At 40.1% G+C, this 22,274-nt stretch overlaps 1 protein-coding gene across 1 annotated transcript; it reads left to right on the top strand.

The window, feature by feature from the left end:
- The first annotated feature begins 3,571 nt into the window (after positions 1 to 3,571).
- Positions 3,572 to 20,842, top strand: DNAJC25 (DnaJ heat shock protein family (Hsp40) member C25). Its single transcript, XM_068551833.1, has 4 exons — positions 3,572 to 3,998; positions 16,885 to 17,037; positions 18,850 to 19,320; positions 20,470 to 20,842. The coding sequence occupies exons 1-4, from the start codon at positions 3,666 to 3,668 to the stop codon at positions 20,590 to 20,592; spliced, it is 1,080 nt and encodes a 359-aa protein (XP_068407934.1). The 5' UTR covers positions 3,572 to 3,665; the 3' UTR covers positions 20,593 to 20,842.
- Positions 20,843 to 22,274: the final 1,432 nt, after the last annotated feature.

Raw genomic sequence — 22,274 nt, 5'->3', positions numbered from 1 at the left:
CTACTGAGCCTCCGCGTCTGGAGCCCGTGCTCCGCAACAAGGAAGGCCGCGATAGTGAGAGGCCCGCGCACTGCGATGAAGAGTGGCCCCCGCTTGCCGCAACTGGAGAAAGCCCTCTCACAGAAACGAAGACCCAACACAGCCATAAATAAATAAATAAATTTAAAATGCATTAAAAAAAATTTTTTTTTGTTATGTATAAACATAACAAAATCTACCACCTTAGCCATTTTAAAGTGCACACACACTTTTGTTTCACAGTTCTAGAGGTTATAAGTCTGAAATCAAGGTGTTGGCAGGGTTGGGTCCTCTTGGGACCTCTGAGGGAGAATCTCTTCCATGCCTCTCTCCTAGCTTTCAGTGGTTGCTGGCAATCCTTGGTGTTCCCTGCCTTGTGGTAGCATAACTCCAATTTCTGCTTCTGCCTTCACATGGTTGTCTTCCCTGTGTGCACGTCTCTGTTTTCTCCTCTTATAAGGTCACTGGATTCAGTGACTTCATTTTAACTGATTACATCTGCAAAGACCCTGTTTCCAAATAAAGTCATATTCACTGGTACCAGAGGTTAGGACTTGAACATATCTTTTTGGGGAGACACAATTCGACCCACAACAGGAGTCATCACCAATGTGGTGGCAAAGAAAACTGATGCCACACAGAGAAATCTGCACATAGACCTGTTTACTTGAGGGAAAAAAAAGTCCCCTTTTCCTTTTCCAGCCTTACAGTGTGCTTCAAGCACCCTCTACTGGCAGAGTTTAACATCCAGCCAGCTGGCAACAGGGAAATGCAGTCTGCAAAGTGCTGTTCCCTGGGGCAAGGGATGATGGGCTTTGCAGCTCAGAGGCAATAAAATTCATAACAGCCACAGACTAAAGTTCTGTCTGCTTTGAAGTGAGCCTTCCCTACCTTAGTTTTAGCTTGACTACGGAGCTCTAAATCAGCTCTGGGACTAAAACCTGGGAAGGGAAGAGTCCAAAGAGAGGAGCTGGTTAGGCTAGGTCTGGTAGGTTATAGGAGGTTGGAAGGCCTTGAAGTGGGAGAGGGATGATATTTTAGGCAGAGGGACCAGTATGAGCAGAAGCAAAGCATGGGAGACCCTAGGTTGTTATGGAATTCTGAGAGCCACGTTAAGGTATTTGAACTCTAATCTGAGGGTGAAGTTGGGTAAGAGTAACATGACCAAATTTGTAATGTAGAAAATTTCCTTTATCTCCAGGCAGCATGGGAACTCCTTCTGTTTGGGAAGGAGAGCCCTGAACAGGCAGCAATGAGCTTCTATAGGAGGAATGTGCACGAAGGAAGTGGGCTGGGAAACCTGCATAGCTGAAGAGCCTCTTGGGAGACAAGATTCAATGAGAATCATCAAATGTTTCAAGTATGGAAACGACATGATCTGATGTGGAGATGGCTGGCATCTCAAACACAACACGTCTCAAATGAATGCATCATCTTACACTGTAAGTTTACTTTCCTTGTGTTCCTTATTTCAGGAATGGCACCTGATTTCCTAATCTAGAAACCTTAGCGTTATCAGGACTCAGTGCTCTCCTTCACTCCTCCAGAACCAATGATTAAATACTGCCCATTTTGCTTCATAAATGCGTCTCAACTTTTCTCCATTCTCAATGCTACTACCTTGAAACACGCCTGTAGCATCTCTTACTTGGACTCTTATAACTGTCTCATAACCGTCTTCCTGATATCTCCCAGCTCATTTTCTCAGGCAGAGTAATTGTTCTGAAATGCAAATCTTACGGTGTCACTTTATTACTTAAAAACTCTACACTGGCTCTCCATTGCTCTTAGGATAAATAGCTATTTCTTCAACATGGAACAAAATGACCCCTCATAATCTGGCTTTTTCCAGTTTCATCCCCTCCACTCCTCATCCCCCAGCCCCACCCCCATCCCAGCCATATGGGTTGTCTTTTACTTCTTGAAAAGCTTCACATGGGACTTCCCTGGCAGTCCAGTGGTTAAGACTCTGCGCTTCCACTGCAGGGTTCCACCAGGGCACTGGTTCAATCCCTGGTCAGGGAACGAAGATCCTGCATGCTACAATGCAGGCCAAAAAAACAAACCAAACCAAAACAAAAAAAGCCAAAACAAACAAACAAAAAAAGAACCTTTAAAGTTCAGGTTGGGATATGAACCATAGGGGGAAGGAGTGGCTAGAGGGAAGGGGGAGGTGGACATGGTATAATTAGCAATATGCCTAAGACTGGGAAAATAAACTTGTTCTTTAAAAAAAAAAAAAATCACATTTTTTTCCTTGACTGTCTCTTTTTCTCTTCTTGGTACTTACGCCACCACTCCCTTATCCCAAAACTTCTCCCTTACTCCCACCCCTCAAATTATCCTCTATTTTTCCTTTAAAGTCACTTTAGATGTTAATTCCTCCTAGAATAATTAGTCAATGACCCTAACACTTGTCCTTGACTCTGATAATTTCAAGTTCGGCAACTCTCCTATGTGTTTGCATTAATTCTGTTCTCTCTCTTTCTTATATATATAATATACATATATGTACATATAATATACATACACATATATAGTATGATATATGCTATATCATAGTATATTTTTAACTTTATTTTGTTCCATTTTCTTAAAAGAATTTATTATTTCTTAAAAGTTTATTTGCTTGTTTATTGTCTGTCATCCTCCACCAGAATATATGCTCCTTGAGATTAAGAACCTTGTCTACCTTGCTCACCACTATGTCCTCAGAGCCTACAACACTGTCTAGTTCATAGTAAAGACTCAAGAAATATTTACTGAGTGAATGATAGAAACAACTTTTTTTGAGGTAAAGTTCTTCATGTTGCTATAGAGTCCCATGCAATATTTTGGACATAATATACTAAAAAAATGTTTATCTGAAATTCAGATTTAACTGAGCGACCTGCATCTTTTCTGGCAGCCGTACCCCCAGAACACGTTTGAGAATACGTGGATACATTTTTGATTGTCACGATTGAGGTGGTGGTACTACTGGCATCTAGTGTGTAGAGGCCAGAGATGCTGCTAAACATCGTACAGTGCATAGGACAGTCCCTACAAGGAAAAGAATTATCCAGGCCAAATGTCAATAGTGCGGAGGCTAAGAAACCCGGAACTAGATGGCCATGAACTTTAAGGCAGAGAGCGCCTAGAATCTCTAAGTTAAACTTCCTTTTGGAAAGGGAGAATGGAGTTAGTGAGACGGAGTCGGGGCTGAGACCCAGCTTTAAAACCCTGGGCACACATCTTGAGGCTGATAACCAGAGGGCAAGAGAGCCAGACTACCTACCAATGGCAGCAAACGAAGTCATGATGCCTAAAAGATTGCCTGGGAAGGGCACTGTGGACAGTAAAGCACTCTGCATACACTGGTTAAGTGCACCTCAGACACAGAGACATCCTTTAGGTCCGTCCAACTGAGGACAAACCCTCTGGCCGCTGGGACTAGGAACGCGTTCACAGACAGCGGAAGCAGCCGGGAGGCTGAAGCGTCCTGCTCCCCTAGCAACGGTCGTGACGGAAGTGGTTGAGGCAGCCGCGCCCGGTGCGCCTGCGCGGAGGCGCCGCGTGCTGACGTGGATCTGGGTCCGGCAGCCCAGCCGGGCGCGCGGTGGAGTGCAGGGGTGCGGCTGGGCTAGTGGAGCCGTGGCCCAGCCGGGATGGCGACGCCGATCGCTCCGCGCCGGGGACCCGGCGCTACCGGCTGGCGCTGGTTAGTGCTGCTGCCGCCCCTGCTGCTGGCGGTGCTGCTGCCGCGGCCCGCGGCGGCCCTGGTGGAAGGGCTCTACTGCGGCACGCGGGACTGCTACGAGGTGCTGGGGGTGAGCCGCACGGCGGGCAAGGCGGAGATCGCGCGGGCCTACCGCCAGCTGGCTCGGCGCTACCACCCCGACCGCTACCGGCCCGAGCCCGGCGACCAGGGCCCCGGACGGACGCCGCAGAGCGCGGAGGAGGCCTTCCTGCTGGTGGCCACCGCCTACGAGACTCTTAAGGTAAGCCTGGGGGCGCGGGTGGGCTGCGAGGACCCGCTGGCGAAGCGCGCGGCGTGGCCCCTTCGGCCCCTGGCCCGGGGAGCGAGGCTCCCTGTGACTCCGGCGCCGGGCGCGACCACCGCCACCACCCTTAGGATGCTCGCGCTTCCCCACGTGAGAGAGCGCATACGGCCCACTGACAAAGATGGGAACCCCCTCGGTCTTGGAGGGCAGCCAGCCCCCTCCTTTTTGTTACAGTCTTTTTTATGCAAAGCTTTGGGCTTCTTACGATTTAGTGAAAATGTTTTAATAACGTGCAGCTCACTCTCGGAAAGCAGGGTGATTATTATTACCAAGATCTGTGATAGAACGCAGGAAAGGGCTCCAGTGACAGTGAGATGCCCGAATTTGAGTTGACAGAAACTTGGTTTCTGGGGATGGTATTAATTGTGACATTTAGCTTGGGTTTAAGGATGTAGAAAAATACTAAGAACAACACCGGATGTTTGACTCCGGCTCTGAATACCCCTGTATGACCTTGGATAGTGACTTAATATGTCAAAGTACCTGTTTCTTCATAGGCACAATTAAGGCCATGATACCTGCTCCACGGGTTGTTATGAGGTTAAATGATAAATGAGAAACCCCCTATACAGGACCTGCAAATAGGTGCTTAATGACTTGGGTTTCAAGACTGAGAATTTCTAGTAGGAAATATTTTGTGAGTATATGTGTAGTCATTTCCCAAAGGTTTTATTGAGTCTTGTGGGGATGGGGAGATTTAGCCTGATCCTGTTTTCTTCTACTGCTGGGAAAAGCAAACCATAAGAAATCACTAAGTACAAATCATATTTGGTGGAAGTGTTACTGCTTCAAGGGCCCCATCATGCTAATGCAACAGCAGTTGCAGTTGTAGGGTACTTTTTTTTTTTTCTTCATGAGGCAGAGTTTTCCATGTTGCTGTATCGTCTGCTTTTAGTGACTACTTTGAGTGGGTATGCTATAATTTAACCATGGATTATTTTTCCAGGTTAGATTTCCAGAGCTGAAAATACTGAGTCAAGGAGTTCATGGCTTACTTTCCAGAGCAGTTCGGATAATATGGAGTCATAAAATTCACTAAATTCTCACCAGCATTGGTGAGATTGTAATTTTTCTTGGCAGTTAACTGAGGAATGGGGGGTTTGGGAAAGTGCTGAGGCCAGAGGGCTTGGTTGCCTATTATTTGGGATAGAGAGTGATTGAGGAAAGACTTCAGAAAGATGGGAAAGAACTTCATTCAAGGCAGCCCAGCATCTGAAGCTCCAGTCTGCTTTTCTGCAGTGAGGAAAGATAGTGGTCCAGATGAGCACCCAGAAGGGCTGCCACTGGTCCTCCAAAGCCCTCGTGGCACAAGAGGGAGCACTGGGCAGGTGGAGAACTTCCAGAAGAGAGGCAGCAGAAACAGTGGCGACTGTTGCCTTCTGCTGGGGTTGGAGACGGGTAAATTTGGCATGAAAACGGTGAGCACGATAGTAAGAACTTTGAAAAAAAGTGCCAAGAAATAGAGACTGTAGAAAATCTGGCTGGGAGGAATCCCAGGACTCTAAATATTCTTGCCATTTTCTCGAAGAGACAAATTCAGAGGCTGATCTGGCTGTACTGGTTGCCTCTAAATGCTGCTACAAGTTTAGCACTGATTTGTCAGCTAACAAAAAGCTCAATAAAATAATTTGTCCACTCAAGAACAAGGAACTTTGAGGCAGTTAAAAACTAGTATGTCTGGAGAAAGTAACACTTACTCTTGATTGGGACAGGTTTGCGGTAGCTGCAAATGCCTCCAAACAGGAAACTAGAACTGGAGTTGCACTGATGGAGGGTGGGAGAGAGTGTTCTATAGTTTCCCCAACCCCACTCATTATTACTGCAGGAGAACGAAAATTATCTGTGAGAGAAAAGGGCTGTCTGGGCTTAGTTTGGACCCATGGAAATCAGACTTAGTTGAGCTCTATGAAAACTCCCATGTTAAATTTATAGAGATAGATAGGGATTCCACTTCCAAGTGGAACACATTCAGAAACTTTTTTAAAAACTTCATTGCAGATGCTCTCTCCTGGAATAAGGAAAAGGACTTTGACTTGCCATGTGTGGAAGAAGTTATTAAAAACAAACAGGGTGGTCTGATTTTATTGCTGTCATAATGGAGAATTGTGAGAAGGTTGCCAGAAGATATCATTTCTGGGTAATGCAGAGATCTGATAAACTGGGGTCATCCCCTTGAGGCAACAGGGATGTAACCACTGTTTTGCTTGGATTATATCCACAGACTGGAAAGAGGGCTTGTGAGGGATAAGAGGTCCACCTGGCCTTTACTACGAGCAGGTCAGATAGAATAGTGGGAGAAGCTGATAAGTTCCAGTGGCTCTGGAATGAAGATGAGCCGCAGAAGCCTACCTGAAATTCCATATATCATCTCATGGGGGCAGCAACTGCAGACCTGGGACCACATTTCATTTCTATTTGCTCTTTTTGTTATACGCTATATATTTCTCCATAAAGAATAGCAATAAACCCTGTGAGAGCTGAAAAGGAGGGAGGGCCTTGGGAATACTGTGTCCTCCTTCACAGCCATGTTCAGTTATTGCTGGCATATGGAGGGAGAAGTTGATTCTATATTTGCTTTGTAGAATGCCCAGGTAGATTCCATCTCTGGAACAGTGTATCTAACAGAAATTGTTTCTTTTGTGAAATCTGAAATAAATTAGTTGTAAATTCATTGGAGCCAGGAGCCTTTTTTCTCCCCCCATAATTTTTTGATAACCTTCTTAATTTCTTATTCTTGGTCTGTTCAAGTCTCTTAGCATTTTTAACATGTATGATATAAAAAGCTATACTATATCCTCATTATAGTCTTACAGTGGTGTTCCATCAAAACTTATAACAACCAAGCATCTCTGAATAACCAAAATGAGAGTTATATTTGTGTAAGATATAGTGGATTTATGACTCTGAAGTTGTCTTGGTTAAATAAATGCCTCTTTGAGAGAGAGTTTTTTTAGATGGAAATTGTTAAAAAATAAGGATACTAACATGATTTAAATGCAGTTGGTCAGACAAGAAGATATTATCACAGCTGGTCATTGTTTTCATAGCAACAGAGATTCTACCTGTGAATAGAGAGATTGAGAAAAACCAGAAAAAGAAGGATGGGTAATAATGGAAGGCAAAGGGACTTGTCAGATGCTTTTACCAAGTCATGCTTAGTTCATGTTCTCAAATAACTTAAACCTCTAGATCTCAGCAGGACTTGAAACCATTATGATTTCACACACTGCTTTATATTTGTTTCATAATATGAGTTAAGACGGTGAAATAACTATTTAGTGTATTTGACTACTGGGGATTCAGGGACACATGGACTTTGGAAGTTAAGTAAACAGACTCTCACTTGCTGTGTCAACATTCGATCTTTTTATGTGGATATAGCACTTATCACACTGCACTGTAAATCCTGAGTAGCCCTTCTCCCCTCTCCACTAAACTTCATTTTTGCATGTATATCCTTGGCACCTAGCACAGTGTCTGGCACATAGATAATGAATGCTTGTAAAATAAAAACTCCTATCTGGAGATAGATTCAGATAGGATGGAAATCGAAAGTGGATTTCTGGCGTTTTGACATTGTTATGTGAAGCCTACTTTGGCATTTTACCCCAAATTAATTGTAGTTTTAAAGAGTGGTACAGATAAGGTAGATTGGATGGGTATGAATGAAAAATTCCTGCATGAGAGAAAAATTATACTTCTGTTTTTAAGGAGAAATTATTTTCTCAGGGCTTTTAAGAACATTAATTATTTTTGATATAGATATGAACTGGATGAATTAGATAAAACGAGAAGGATGGCATAGAAATCAGATGAGGGAATAGGTGGTAAGGATGCACTTAGAAAAACTGTAATTGGTAGAAAATGGTAGAGTTTGACAGCATTTTGCAAGATCATGAGAGAAGAACACAGAAAAGGTCTTGGAGGTATTACTGGCGTGCAGGTTATCTGATAAATTGAAGGGATGTATAGAGAGAGACTTCTGCTCCTCCAGCCTTGTCTTGGCAGGGAAGTCACAGGAACATGTCAGTTTCTTTTTAATCAGTCTGGTTGATGTGGCAGGGCTTTAGCACTTAAGAATGATTTGACAAAAAGGGGATTATGAACTCCCTGCCCTGTTATGGTTACTGTTTATTGTTCTCCCTTTGTATATTCGCTTAACCCTTCCTCTAACTGGTACTGACACAGGTGCTGGGGGAGGAGACCATAACAATGAAAACGGCACAGTTCCTGCCTTTAAGCTTTTAGTATAAGAAGGATACAGATACTTATTGTTTGGTTATTATTTATCTAAGTTATATAATAAAAACTTGTAGATTATATTGCAGCACTGAGAGAACACAATTATTTCTTCTCAGGGGATTGGAGAAGAATGTACTCTTTGATCTGGATCTAGAACAGTCACCAAGGTTGACTGTGGAGGGACATTTCTGGTAGAGAAAAGTCTTGATCCACGAAAACATGGAGTCATGAGCGTGCAAGGCTTGTTCCAGGAATGAGATGTAGGATCACTTTTATTATGCTTTTCCCAGGGACTCTTCGTTTTGGAGGAAAAAAATTAACCGCACTTATTGGTATTACAATTTTTCTTTTCCAGCATCGATCCAGATTTTAATCAGTCATTCATAATAATTGGGTATTCATAAAACTAATAGAAATGATGTAAATTTCTATTACAGTTGTGATGCTGATAAACAGCCAAGTTAAGTAAGCTTGATGGCAGATAATTTTCATTTCACATGCCAACTGTAATTGGTCTCGACTCCATGTAACACTTGTAAATTTGGGGGCCTTGTCTGGGTTTAGTGGAAAAGATGACATGTTAAACTGTTCTCCCATGGGCCCAGAAGAAGGGTGTGGTACCTTATGTGCCACATTTGCTATTTCTGCTGTGAACCCATAAGTGTTGTTTATTTTTTACTCATCCCTTAATTTCACCTGTTATTCCCTACTTATGGCCAACGTTGATTATACACCAGATGTGTTTAAATCTAGTGCTGTGACTACCTGACACATGATGGTATCAACAACACATCAGAGCTTTTTCGAGTAACACAAAAACTACTGAGTTGATATAATTCTAGCCAGAAACTAAGCACTTGACGTTTTAATTTTGCTTGTGCAAATTTATCATGGGTAAACAGAATATTTTGAGATATTCACAGCACAAAGACCCTTACTGTATTTTTAGAGACTGTAGGGGATCTACTATTTCTAGGTTAGAAGCCTGTCAGGTGCATGGTAGGGAGAATGTTTCAGGAGACTGGAAATAGTTTGGGATCGACCCTTTAAGCTGTGTTCAGGCATGTGAACCTTATGTATTGAAGTTACCAGAGGTTTTAAAGTGCATAAGTAACACAATCTGATGTTTGTTTCAGAAAGAAAGTTCTGGGAACAATGTGGAAGATGGGTTGGGGGAAGGCAGGAAGGTATTCTTGGCTGAACTCATTTTATTTCTATCTTAGTCTTCTGGAATCTCATCATTCCTCTTTGGTAACTTAAGAATCTCTTATTTGGTTCATTTCTCATTCCTTAATTTTGCTTCTTTTAAAGCTACGGTCAATTTTTCTTCTTTCTTCATTGTTGGCCATCCTTACTTCCTCATCCCCCTTTCATTTAAACTGTCATAGACTGACGTGCGCATCAGCACACGTTCTGGAGCTGTTCTTCCTAAGATGAATAGTGATGCTCTAAGCATCAGATCAGAGGGCTGCTCTTCCTGTTGGAACTATTTGTGGCATTTGATGTTGACTACGTAGTTCTTTAAGCTGTTCTCCTTTGACTCCCTTCATGTAATTCTCCCCCTTTCTCCAAGCTTTCTAGCCATTTCTTTTAGTCTGTATTTCTTTTCCTCTGCCTTCACCTTAAACATTGCATTTCCTTAGAGTCCTGTCCTTTGGGTACTCTTTTCTTTTTATTTTCTAAGCTCGTCCTGATGAAACTCAACTACATCCTTGACAACCCTGAAATTCGTGTATTCTCTAGGTTCATATTTTTCGATTGTCTCTCATTTGTAGCACAGGTACCCAAAATTATACATGAAACTAATCCTGTTTTCTTTGTTAAAGCATAAAGTTTAAAAGAGGTTGACTCGTGTACAAATACAAAATGAACATGTCAAAGATTTTATTTAACTCAGTTAATGAGGGAACCAGTAAGATATTAAAACTGGTTCAAAAGAGAAAAAGTGCCACACAGTTTACAGTCAAGACAAGGAGTGCTGAAGTGCCTGTAATACTGGTCAGTATGACAAGGCAGTTATCAGTTGCCTTAATTCCACTGGTCACGATTTGTCTTTTTGTGAATAAGAATTATTTGCATTACTTCCAGTTTTCCACAAGTTACTTCTTTCTCTACAAAGTTAAAATAGACTTTTCAAAGACAAATAAAGGCACACCCCTCCTACAGGGATAATCCTTGGAGGCTCCAGGCATTGAAAAGCTATCCAGTAATTTTCTTTCCTCCCCATTTCAAAATCTTCCACAGTTTTCCCCTGCCTCTTCTCCACACTTGCTGTCCTCTTCCTTTATTCTTAGAATAACATGGTTCACGCAGTGACTATAATTAGAAACATCACTCTCATACTCAACATGATTGATTCCTGTACCCCTTTAATCACTAAGTCCTATTTGTTCTACTTCTTAGTCTCTAAAATCTGTTTCTCCCTCATTCCTTTCTTTACAATACTATCAGAGTTATCGTCCCAAAATATACACTTCTACTCAATGCTATTTATTTTTCTCATACTTGAAAACATTTTATGTTTGAATAGCACAGACAGTAACACCCTAACACTTTAGCATGGCATATAAGATCCCCTGTGGTTCTTATCCAAACCTATCTTCCTGGCCACATTTACTACTCCTTTCTTCCCTAAACTTCCCCAGTGCTTAAGCTTCACTGAATCTGTTCTATACACTGATGCTTCTGTACCTTAACACTTGCTGTTCACCTTGCCTGGAACAAATTTTACCACATCTTACTTGCTTTTCAGGATCTAGCACTCATTTCATGTCTTCTGTGAATCCCATTACCAGTGGTCTCAGGCAGAGTTAGTCCTTAGTACATTGAATTGTGCTCTTCTTGCTTGCTAGAGTCTTCTTGTAGATGGGAGAGTTATTGAGGCCAGGTCCTTAATTTATTTGTTTTTTTATCCTCCTTTGTGCTCAGCACATGGCTTAAGGCCCTGCATAACTATTTGCTGAACTGAAAATAACTAAGGTTTTTTAAAGCTCAGGTAACCAAGTAGATGGTGATACCGTTAACTGAGACACAGGAGCAGATTTGGGTTTTGAGCATGTTGAATTTGAGATATTTATGTTACATTTAGGAAGTGTTCAGGAGGTAACTGAAAATAGTAGGAGCAGGGAAAACAGATCTGTGTGTCATTCGTATATGATATATAGGTGATACTGCAAATGATGGAAGTTGCTATGACCACATGTAGACTGAGAAGAGAAGACGTAGAATATAGTTGCACGAGTGGCTGGTGGGTAGGGAACAGGAAGAGAAATGAAAACTCAGAGCAGTTAACTTTCTTCCTCTTTAGTAGGGTGTAATGGCCTGGAAAAAAGTTTAGGGGAACAGATGTTATTTTTTTAAAGGATCATTTGTTTGTGTATTTCTCTTAAAAACAGGATTACTATATATATTTAAGAATGAACAAACTATTACTATATTTTCATATATTATTGATTCTTGGCCTTTGCCATCCTAAATGGTTTCTATTATTTGTATAATCGAAGATTTTAAATGTGAAACTGGCTGCAATATCTAATTATTGCAATTTAAGTTTATTGAAATCAAACAATTCATTATTTCTTTCAAGGACAAGAACATAATATATTTTTGCCTCTGGGGAGGGGGGAACGATCATTTTCATAAGAGAAGGAAGGATTCAGTGCTTTCTTTGCTTGTGGGTTTCCTCTTGTTCACTTCTGATCTAGATATTGGTGGTTATGTTCCAGTCCTCCTGCATATGCCCAAGAGGATTGGGAGTGGAGTGGACACCAGCAGAAGCACCATTTTTTCCTGTAGAGATTAGAAACAAGGAGCTTATTGCCCTGCTTGTCAAGGCTCAGGACAGAGAGGAGGAAGAAACAAGTATAAAGGTTTTGGTTTTGGAAAGAAGTTGGAATCTCCTGACCCTGGGACCTTAAGATCCACAAAATTGCTGAAAGAAAAAATACTACCTTATTGAAAGGTAAGATATTACACTGTTTTAAGGTTTAAGCTATTTTAGCCACATTAGCATATCTTCATAAGCTATGAAGACAAGCAGTCATTTCTGCCAAGCCCAAGTTTTTGTGGCATAGTCACCCGTCTCACCTTCCTGGTGAGGTGGAGACCTGTGTGGCTGGAGAGATGTCTGTAGTGAGGGAGAGCCTTTATAAAATTTCATTCAGTTTTGAAATGATATTTATTGAATGCCAGGCACTGTGCTAGGCCTTGGATATACAGAGATTAAGGAATCACCCTACCTGCCTTCTAGAAGTTCTCATTCAAGGAAAAGAAAAAAACTGATGATCACAATGTGATAAGTGCTATAATAAATAGGTAATAAGTGTAATAAGAGTGGTCTAAATCTGTCTACTAATGTTTATGTTCTAAAGGATTAATAGGAGCTCATGAGGTTGGAAGAAAGGCTTGGGCATTTGAGTTAAAGTGAATAATTATCTGTTCAGTCATAGATATAAAAGAGCATGCTGTACTTGAAGAACACACCAAATTCCAGAAATTGCTATCTGAATGTTTGCTATGGGCAAAAGAAGGGAGAGTGATAAGATGTTTCTTAAGTAGGTAAGTTTGGGTCAGTTATGGAGGCCTTGTTGCATGACAAGGAAAATTGAACTTACCTTACTAGACACTGGGAAGCATTGGACAGAACAAACAAACAAACTGTGAGGCTACTTTAGTCCCAAGATGGGTAGGAGAAAAAATAAATATATGGTATTAAAAATAAATATATGGTAAAAATATGTAAGAATGTACGTGAAACTCTCTAATTGGGTCCCAGTCTGTCTTTTCTTTTTTGCTAATATTCCTGGTATCCTGTGTTTTTACTAGGTTGATTCTAAACTTAGTAGGCTACTGAAGAGTAGGACTTTGACTTAGATTGTTGAGAATCCCTAACTCTTCAATTTGTGCCAACCTTGAACAACCTTGTAAAGTGTATTATGCATGCCTCAGCCTAAAATCCATTTTCTTCATTCTGGAGAGAAAGCTTTAAACACATTAAAAAAAGAAGATTGTGGCTGAATAAACGCTGTAACAAGGAGATCGCAGACCTTCTTGTCTCTAATCATGACCAAAACAGGGTCATGAAATTATGGTGGCCCCAAGGAAAAGAAAACCATTCTAAGAGAAGTCAGACTTGACCCTGAAACCTTTTACAGGGATGAGGTAGTTTGAGGACTCATTATAGAGGGCCCTGAATAGACCCTGCAGGCTCTGGTTACAGTAGAGAGGCTAGACATAAGGTATAAATTTTGGAGTTGCTGGTACTGGAGCATTAGCTGACCATCCTGTTAAATGAAGCTCTGGACTTGATGAAGTCACAAATCCAGGGACCAGTGAGATGGTGACTCGGGGGGAAGATATGGGTGAAAAGCTTGAAGAAGGACATCTGCATTCTGTGGACTGTGACCTTCACTAAGATAAGAGAACAAACAAGAGAACAGCCACTAGACGCATGACGTTCACAGAGCAGATTTCAGTGACACTCACAGATCTTGCTGTATACTTCAACCAGGAGGAGTACAGACAGTCAGACTGGGCAATGGACTGTGCAGAGATAGTGATGCTGGAGGACTGTAGGAATCTCATCTCAGGGGGGCAGTTAGTTTCAAAACTACCTGTAATCTAGTTGGAGCAAGGAGAAGAATCGTGTTTGAAGAAATACATTTCAAAAAGCATCTGCCAAGATTGGGAGGCTGAGTTTAAAAGGCAACGAATTCAGGCCAAAAGCAGACCATATCTATAAAATTAGCCAAAAGGGCAAAAAAATGGAGGGAGAATGGAAAAATTCTCAAAGGATGTCTTGAAGTACTCAGAATGAAATACATCAAGAGACATAGGCTTATGACCTGCAACGTTTTACCCTCTTTAGGTTAGAAACTCTAGAATATGATGATGGGTTATAGGAGGAATAATGGACTGACAGTTGAGGCGTGTGGCACGCAGCTTGCGGGATCTCAGTTCCCCTACCAGGGATTGAACCCAGGCCATGGCAGTGAAAGGCTGGAATCCTAACCAGTAGGCCACCAGGGAACTCCCGAGAAAATCTTTTCTAATGGAAGAGAACATACAAGGAGTGAATTTGAAAATAATATCAGCCTGAGGGGCTTCCCTGATGGTGCAGTGGTTGAGAATCTGCCTGCCAATGCAGGGGACACGGGTTTGAGCCCTGGTCTGGGAAGATCCCACATGCCACGGAGCAACTAGGCCCGTGAGCCACAATTACTGAGCCTGCGCGTCTGGAGCCTGTGCGCTGCAACAAGAGAGGCCGTGATAATGAGAAGGCCCGCGCACCGCGATGAAGAATGGCCCCCACTTGCCACGACTAGAGAAAGCCCTCGCACAGAAACGAAGACCCAACACAGCTATAAATAAATAAGTAAATAAATAAAAATTAAAATCAAAAAAAAAAGTTAAAAAAAAAATCAGCCTGAGCTCAGCTTTCCTTATATAATAGATGATTCGCATATTGGCCCTCCATACAGTGCCATGGAATAGACTTTAAATATATTTACATCTAATTATACTAGATACTACTTCATCTAGTTTCAAATTCTAGTCAGAGGTAAAAAATATTTTGAACGTAAGAACTGTTACTGAGGGCTTCCCTGGTGGCGCAGTGGTTAAGAATCCACCTGCCAATGCAGGGGACACGGGTTCGAGCCCTGGTCCGGGAATATCCCACATGCTGCAGAGCAGCTAAGCCTGTGTGCCACAACTACTGAGCCTGCGAGCCACAACTACTGAAGCCCGCATGCCACAACTACTGAAGCCCGCGCACCAAGAGCTCATGCTCTGCAACAAGAGAAGCCACTGCGATGAGAAGCCTGCGCACCGCAACGAAGAGTAGCCCTCGCTCGCCGTAACTAGAGAAATCCTGCGCACAGCAACGAAGACCCAACGAAGCCAAAAATAAAATTAAAATAAATTAAAAATAAATAAATTTATTTAAAAAAAAAGAAAGGAGGAGGCCCTGAACAGACCCCAGCACCTCTGTGGTAACAAAGCACTAAGTGCAGATTTTGAAATGTTTAGCTAATAATCTGCAACTTTATGAATGCTGAATAATTAATTTATCATAGAAAGAAGTCATCTAGGTTAAAGAAAGATTTTTTTTCATAATGGTTTATGTTGTACTCACTTATAAAGAGTAAAGAATTTGCTGTAGTTTTATTTTTAGTCTTTAACATTTTTTGGAAACAAGACAAGCTGAAAAATAGGTTTCCTGTGGGATTAAAAAAAAAAAGCAAATCATAACCTAGCTTTTCAACCTATGTAGCTCAGTAAAAGATTGGCGTTTATACCTGTTGGAAACTGATTAAAATTAGAGAAGGTTTTAAGAAATGCTTTATTTGTGACCATTTGAGCAGCATTTCAGAATGCTATAATTTTTTCAACATGTTTGCATGATTAAGAAAGAGCTATACAGGGGCTTCCCTGGTGGTGCAGTGGTTAAGAATCCACCTGCCAATGCAGGGGACATGGGTTCGAGCCCTGGTCCGGGAAGATCCCACATGCCACGGAGCAACTAAGCCCGTGCGCCACAACTACTGAGCCTGCGCTCTAGAGCCCGCGAGGCACAACTACTGAGCCCACGTGCTGCAACTACTGAAGCCTGTGCACCTAGAGCCTGTGCTCTGCAACAAGAGAAGCCACCGCAATGAGAAGCCCGCGCACTGCAACGAAGAGTAGCCCCCACTCGCCACAACCAGAGAAAGCCCACGCGCACAGCAACAAAGACCCAATGCAGCCAAAATAAATAACTAAATAAATTTATTTAAAAAAAAAAAGAAAGAAAAAAAAAGAGCTATATATTACCTTATTTATGAACTGGGCTGTGAAAATGTGTTATAATAGTGAAATACTACATATTTTTAACCTGTTTTTTTGTATACTGTATGTCATCTGATATACAAAATAACCCTGTAAAATTAGTAGGGCAGCTATTAATATCTCTAATTTACAAGTGAAGAAGAGTGAGGCTCAGAGGCTAAAATTTTTGCCTAATATCACAAAGCTAGACTTTGACCATTATCCTGCATCGATGTCTCAGTGTTTCCTTGGGATGAGCATAATTCAATTTTGAGGGCATCGACTGGTTTCGTCTACTTTTTTGTTGTTTTAATCATTGCTTTCGAAAGAAAACCTTCTATACAAGGTTGGGAAATGATTGTGAATATATACAACAGAGATAAACATTCTTTTTTCTATCAACAGTTACTGAGAGTAGGTGTCAACATGCTCTTCAATTGTAAGAACACGGCGACATCCTTATTAGCACCACAGCACTGGCTAAAAAGGCATGGTTCATTGCTACTGAGGTGTTTTTATTTTTTCCAGGAGGACTAATACTCCTCAAGAATTTGAGGAAATTTTTTAATTATGCTTTATACCTAGTATTAAAGTTCTGGAAACAAATTTGTGTGTCCCTTTGAGGAATTATGGGAAATTTTTTGATTTTGACAGTTTATTCTTTTATTCAGATTGATTACATAATTACAAAATTCTAGATTTGACTTTAACAGATTATTAACTAAGACCATTTTATGAGCTGCCCTATGAAACTGGATATCTTGTTATTTTACAGGATGAAGAAACTCGAAAAGATTATGATTACATGCTGGATCACCCAGAAGAGTACTACAGCCATTACTACCACTACTACAGCAGGCGCTTAGCCCCTAAAGTGGATGTGAGAGTTGTGATCTTGGTCAGTGTGTGCGCTATTTCAGTGTTTCAGGTGTGTATTGATGGATGTGTGTATCTACGTGCATGTGCAGGAGTGCACAGTGGCTAGTGCTAGTCATTCAAACTGAACTAGAAGTACCTTTTTGTAGAATTTTACTTCCAGGTGAGATTAATTTTTTATATTAGAAAAATATTTATTTAACCAATTGATAATATTGGAATCTTTGTTGGCAGGCAATCTAAGAAATCATGAATGTCATTATATAACTGTCAAAAACAAACAAACAAAAAACTCAGATCTTTTTCTCGTGGCCCCCTCTAGAGTATTTTCCATATAACAGAGTGAATGCCAACTAGATCATATCATTTACAGGTGACCCTTGAACAACATGGGTTGGAATTGCAGTGGTCCACTTACACACGGATTCTTTTCACTACATGCAGTACCGAACCGCAGCGGTGCACCATCTGAGGTTGGCTGAATCGGAGGACAGGGAGGAGCCATGCATACGGAGGGCCAGCTATACGCTGCACTCAGATTCTGCAGAGGGTGGTGCCCCCCCCCGCATTGTTCAAGGACCAAACTACTTTCATAGGACTTTTCAATGATTTCCCATTAAACTTGGGGAAAATTCCAAACTCCTTAATATGGCCTAACTAGTCCTGGCACCTACCTGCCAAATGCCAGGAGTGTAGAGCTTGCCATCATTGTAACAAACAAAAATGTCGCACACATTTCCCCATGGCAGCTAAGGGCACTCCTGCTCAGTTTGAAAACCACTGAAATAGACTGAAAGTGCTACAGTAACTTTTTATGTTGTTTTAAAATATCACAGAAATACAAGTTTAGCCTGAAATGAGTTTTCCCTACTATTGTTCCTCAACTAACCACACCTATCATATCCTCCTCTAGAAGAAAAAAGAAAGTCAAGTGACTAGAATGAAGCAGTTTGCTAGTTTCAGAATTACTTCTCCAGTTTAATTCCCAGAAATGAAATTCAATCGATATGACAAAAGAATTCCTATTGAAAACTAAAGCTGTATATTTTAAATGTATCAGCTTTTGTAGTGCTGCCTTTTCAACAGGGAGAGGAAGGGCAATTTTACTTTTCTGTTTTAGATAACGTAATACCCTAGTCATATTTTTTTTTTTTGCTATTCCTAATAGATTGCTACTATAATATTTCAGGATATTATTGGTACAACTGCTGTATTTATTCAGTAAAATAGCTGAAACGTGTGGAGGTACTATATGAGGAGTAGGACTTTTTCTGATAATAAAACCCTTTGTGGTTGAATATATTTATGAAGTGACTTAATGTCTTCCTGTCCAAATAAGTAAAGAGTTCAAACATATTTGAATCTTTCAGTTCAGAATATGACGAGCATTACTGTGGTATGTGCAGATGGTCTATAGTTGCCTGAGTCTATACCCAGGGATTTTTTGGAAAGAAACTCCTCACCAGCTAGTTTTACCATTCGATTCTTCCTCCAGTAAGTAGACTGCAACCTTAAAAAAAAAATAGAAGAGGAGGGATTTCTTAATTGTGATCTAGGGAAGAGTCAAATGGTAAAGATGTGAAATCAACAGGTGTGATGTGATTCCACCGATCCGTCCTCTGATCCTGGGTGTCTCCTGTGGAGAATCAGTGGCTTTTTGGCTCAGCTCAGGGCTTATCTGACTTATCAGGCCTGGAGATCCCGTGTCCACATGGGCATTATTCAACTGTATCTTTAACTTACAGAGTAAGATTTTTGAGGTCCCTGTTTTTAATCAGAATAGGTTTTGGGGGGGGGTTGTTGTGTTCACCAAGATGAATTTTGGTAATAAAAATTACCCAGTTTTCTTTGTTAAATATTCTAGTTTTTCAGCTGGTGGAACAGCTACAACAAGGCAATCAGCTACCTGGCCACAGTGCCCAAGTACCGTATCCAAGCCATGGAGATTGCCAAGCAGCAGGGATTGCTGAGAAAAGCTAAAGAGAAGGGCAGAAACAAAAAGTCCAAAGAGGAAATTCGTGACGAGGAGGAGAACATCATAAAGAACATTATAAAAAGTAAAATAGATATAAAGGGAGGCTATCAGAAACCCCAGTTCCGTGACCTTCTCCTGTTTCAAATTCTCTTAGCTCCCTTTCACCTGTGCTCATATATAGTCTGGTATTGCCGGTGGATCTATAATTTTAACATCAAAGGCAAAGAATATGGGGAAGAAGAAAGACTATATATCATACGTAAATCTATGAAGATGTCAAAGTCTCAGTTTGATAGTCTAGAAGATCATCAGAAAGAAACTTTTCTTAAACGGGAGCTTTGGATAAAGGAGAATTATGAGGTGAGTAATTACTGTAACCTTCGTTACCAACTTAAAACTAGGTATGTGACAAGGGATCACAGAAGTGTGCTCAAATTTCTGAAATCGAAGAGTTAAATATAGAAAGATCTTTTGTTGACTGTATGACTATATTTAGTAGTGGAACAGTGGGTTTTTAACCTATAATTTGTCATTTTAAAAGATGAACTTCAAATACATTAATTTACTAATGCTAAAAATTTGAAGTATGGTCTAATTTGTTGTGTTAAACTGTACTGTGAATTGCCAGAATGATTTGGCAAGTAGATATATTCAGCCTACTTATAAAGAACATAAAAATGGAAGGTAACATGGTAGCTCCTAAATTATTTGATAAGTTTTCACTTTTAAGTAGTTGAAGCTGCCCACTATACAATAAGCTCTGTCTGTCATAGAGTGCTATCCTGGGCTGAATTATCACTGTATTACATGAGGTTATCTTAGTGGTTACTCCCTGAAATTTGGAAGTAAAATAATTTCTTTCTGAAATTTGATATGGCTGTGAAATTGGTTATGAAAACTTGTCCATTTAGCTTCAACTGATACCCACGAAAGGTTATAGAAATGAAAGATATTCTTTGTTCTTAACCTCTGTGGTTTATTTAACCTTCTTTGGGAACTTTAGTTAACAATATTTTGAAAAACCAGTAATTATCATTGAAGATAAAAGTAGTTGTAAGTTCAATCTGGAGACAAATGTATTTATAAGGTCACTTTGTTCCTTGGTTAGGATCAACAAAACTGAAAGCCATCTGTTAAATTTACAGAGTTAAAAAAATAAAGTGTTGATTCTTTAATATTGGACATTAGTCATAGAGAGGAAATGTTTAAACCCTTTAAACTCAGCTTATATATGATTTCAAGGAGGAAAAGAATGTATTTCCAGGTTACAGAAATCAGTGAAAAAAATTACTAGTTCTTGCACAAGTTATTCTTTTTTATTTAACACTAAACATTAAAGTGCTTAATTGCTTAGTAATCTTAGGTGCATGGTCTTCAGAAGACAAACCAATACATTCATTGGAAACTTTTACCTAAAGTTATATTTGAAAAATATAAACATGCCATAAAGCTAATGACAAATGATTCTCTTTGGATTGTCAAGTCAGTTTATGTTATTTATACTGACAGGTCTACAAACAGGAACAAGAAGAGGAACTAAAGAAAAGACTGGCAAATGACCCTAGATGGAAGAGATATAGGAGGTGGATGAAGAATGAAGGGCCCGGACGGTTAATGTTTGTGGATGACTGAAGATTGCTGGAATGCTACTATGCCAAACCTTAATTGTGATACTATTTTCATAACTGAATTATTTTAGAAATGTACTGACTGTTCCTCAGCAGTAACTAAAATTCCTCAAGTATTTGATTAAACAGAATAATGTAGAAATTTAAACTTTCCCTTCAAACTTTATACATAAGACATTTATGATTGTTCAATTTTTATAATCAATTTGTGGATTTTGTTAAAAGATTTGACATGAAGATTTATTAGTTGCCATTTAAAAATTTTATATGTTTGGTTAAAAAATTTGACATGAAAATTTATTAGATACCATTGAAAATTTTTGCGTGTTAAGTGTTTATTCTTCAAAAGTGTTTCCTTATTTTGTTATAGTGCTACATTTTTCTGCTTTCGTGGCCTCTAATAGTTTCACAAAACATAAAAATTATAACAGCATTTAATTACATTTTTGAGTGTCTTTCTAGACACAGACTTCTTCAGCAAAATGATTCAACTATCATGTCATCTTTATGACAGTCATTATAGGTTTGAAATATGTTCAAAATATCTCTCTAGGAGAGTCTTCTGCTGGACTGTCTTTATAATATCTCCCCCCCAGTCATAATATTCTTACTAAGATTAGAAACTCTCCAGGAGAGTGAATCTGCCTTCATGTCCTTGTAGGATGAGCTTGATTACAGTCATTATAGGACTATAAGTGTATTCTCAAACATTTCTCCAGAAAGAACCTTGTAAGAAGGTCTTTCGTACCACAGTATTGCTTTTTTACCCCCCTTTAATTAAAAAAAAAAAGAGCAGAAATAGTGTCATGAAAAGTTCATATATTATGAAGTCCTTGAGTGTGAAAAATCCATTTTATGTGAGCATATTGACATGCATATAAACTAGAAAGAAGAGGTGCATGGCTGTGTGCTGTTCTATCAAACCATGAAATGTAAATGTTTTATACGTGTGAAAGTGAAAGTAATTCACACGTAATTTGACTGAATCGAGTATGATACTGCAGCAAAGTATCGAAACACATTCATGGTAGTGAATCAATACTCCTGTTAAAAGACATATCCCAGTCCATCATATTAATAAAACGGTTGCAATATATCACAAGTTTGTTGGTATGACATTTTAAGTCAAAGATTAACATATTGCTTTTTGTATTATATAATTGTAAAATACGTAGCATAAAAGTGTAGCATAGTAGCTATGCAGAGTCTGTTTCTACTCAAAGTAAACTAGTCCTTTCAGGAGCTCAGCCCAAATATGTGACACATACAAAGATGCAGGAGGGAAGAGTTCCATCCTTGCTAATACAGCAAAAGGCCTGAGGTGGGTTATTTAGCCTGTGAGTGAAGGCCTCAATTCCTCATTAGAAAATTAGGGGAGGAGTTTGACCAGATTATCACTAAGGCCTTTTGCAGCTTTAAAATTCTGAAATTATATAATATTTATATTTTTGTAAACTTGAGATGAAAGTGTTTTATGCATCCATTCTTTTTTGGGAGCGTGGAGAAATTACAGTGCTAAATTGTAGCAAGCTGTGCTTCAAACCCCAAATGCCCAACTCTACACCATAGGTAAATGCCTTTGAAAGATGCTGTGGTTGCAGTCAGTAACCCCTGTCCCAGTGAAGATGTTACCACACACGTGCCACACAACAGCATTATCACCTAAGATTAGACGTGGGTACCATA

The sequence above is a fragment of the Eschrichtius robustus genome, chromosome 10 (assembly GCF_028021215.1).
Source record: "Eschrichtius robustus isolate mEscRob2 chromosome 10, mEscRob2.pri, whole genome shotgun sequence".
In the NCBI taxonomy this organism is placed as follows: domain Eukaryota; kingdom Metazoa; phylum Chordata; class Mammalia; order Artiodactyla; family Eschrichtiidae; genus Eschrichtius; species Eschrichtius robustus.
This window is presented reverse-complemented; position numbering and strand designations above follow the sequence as displayed.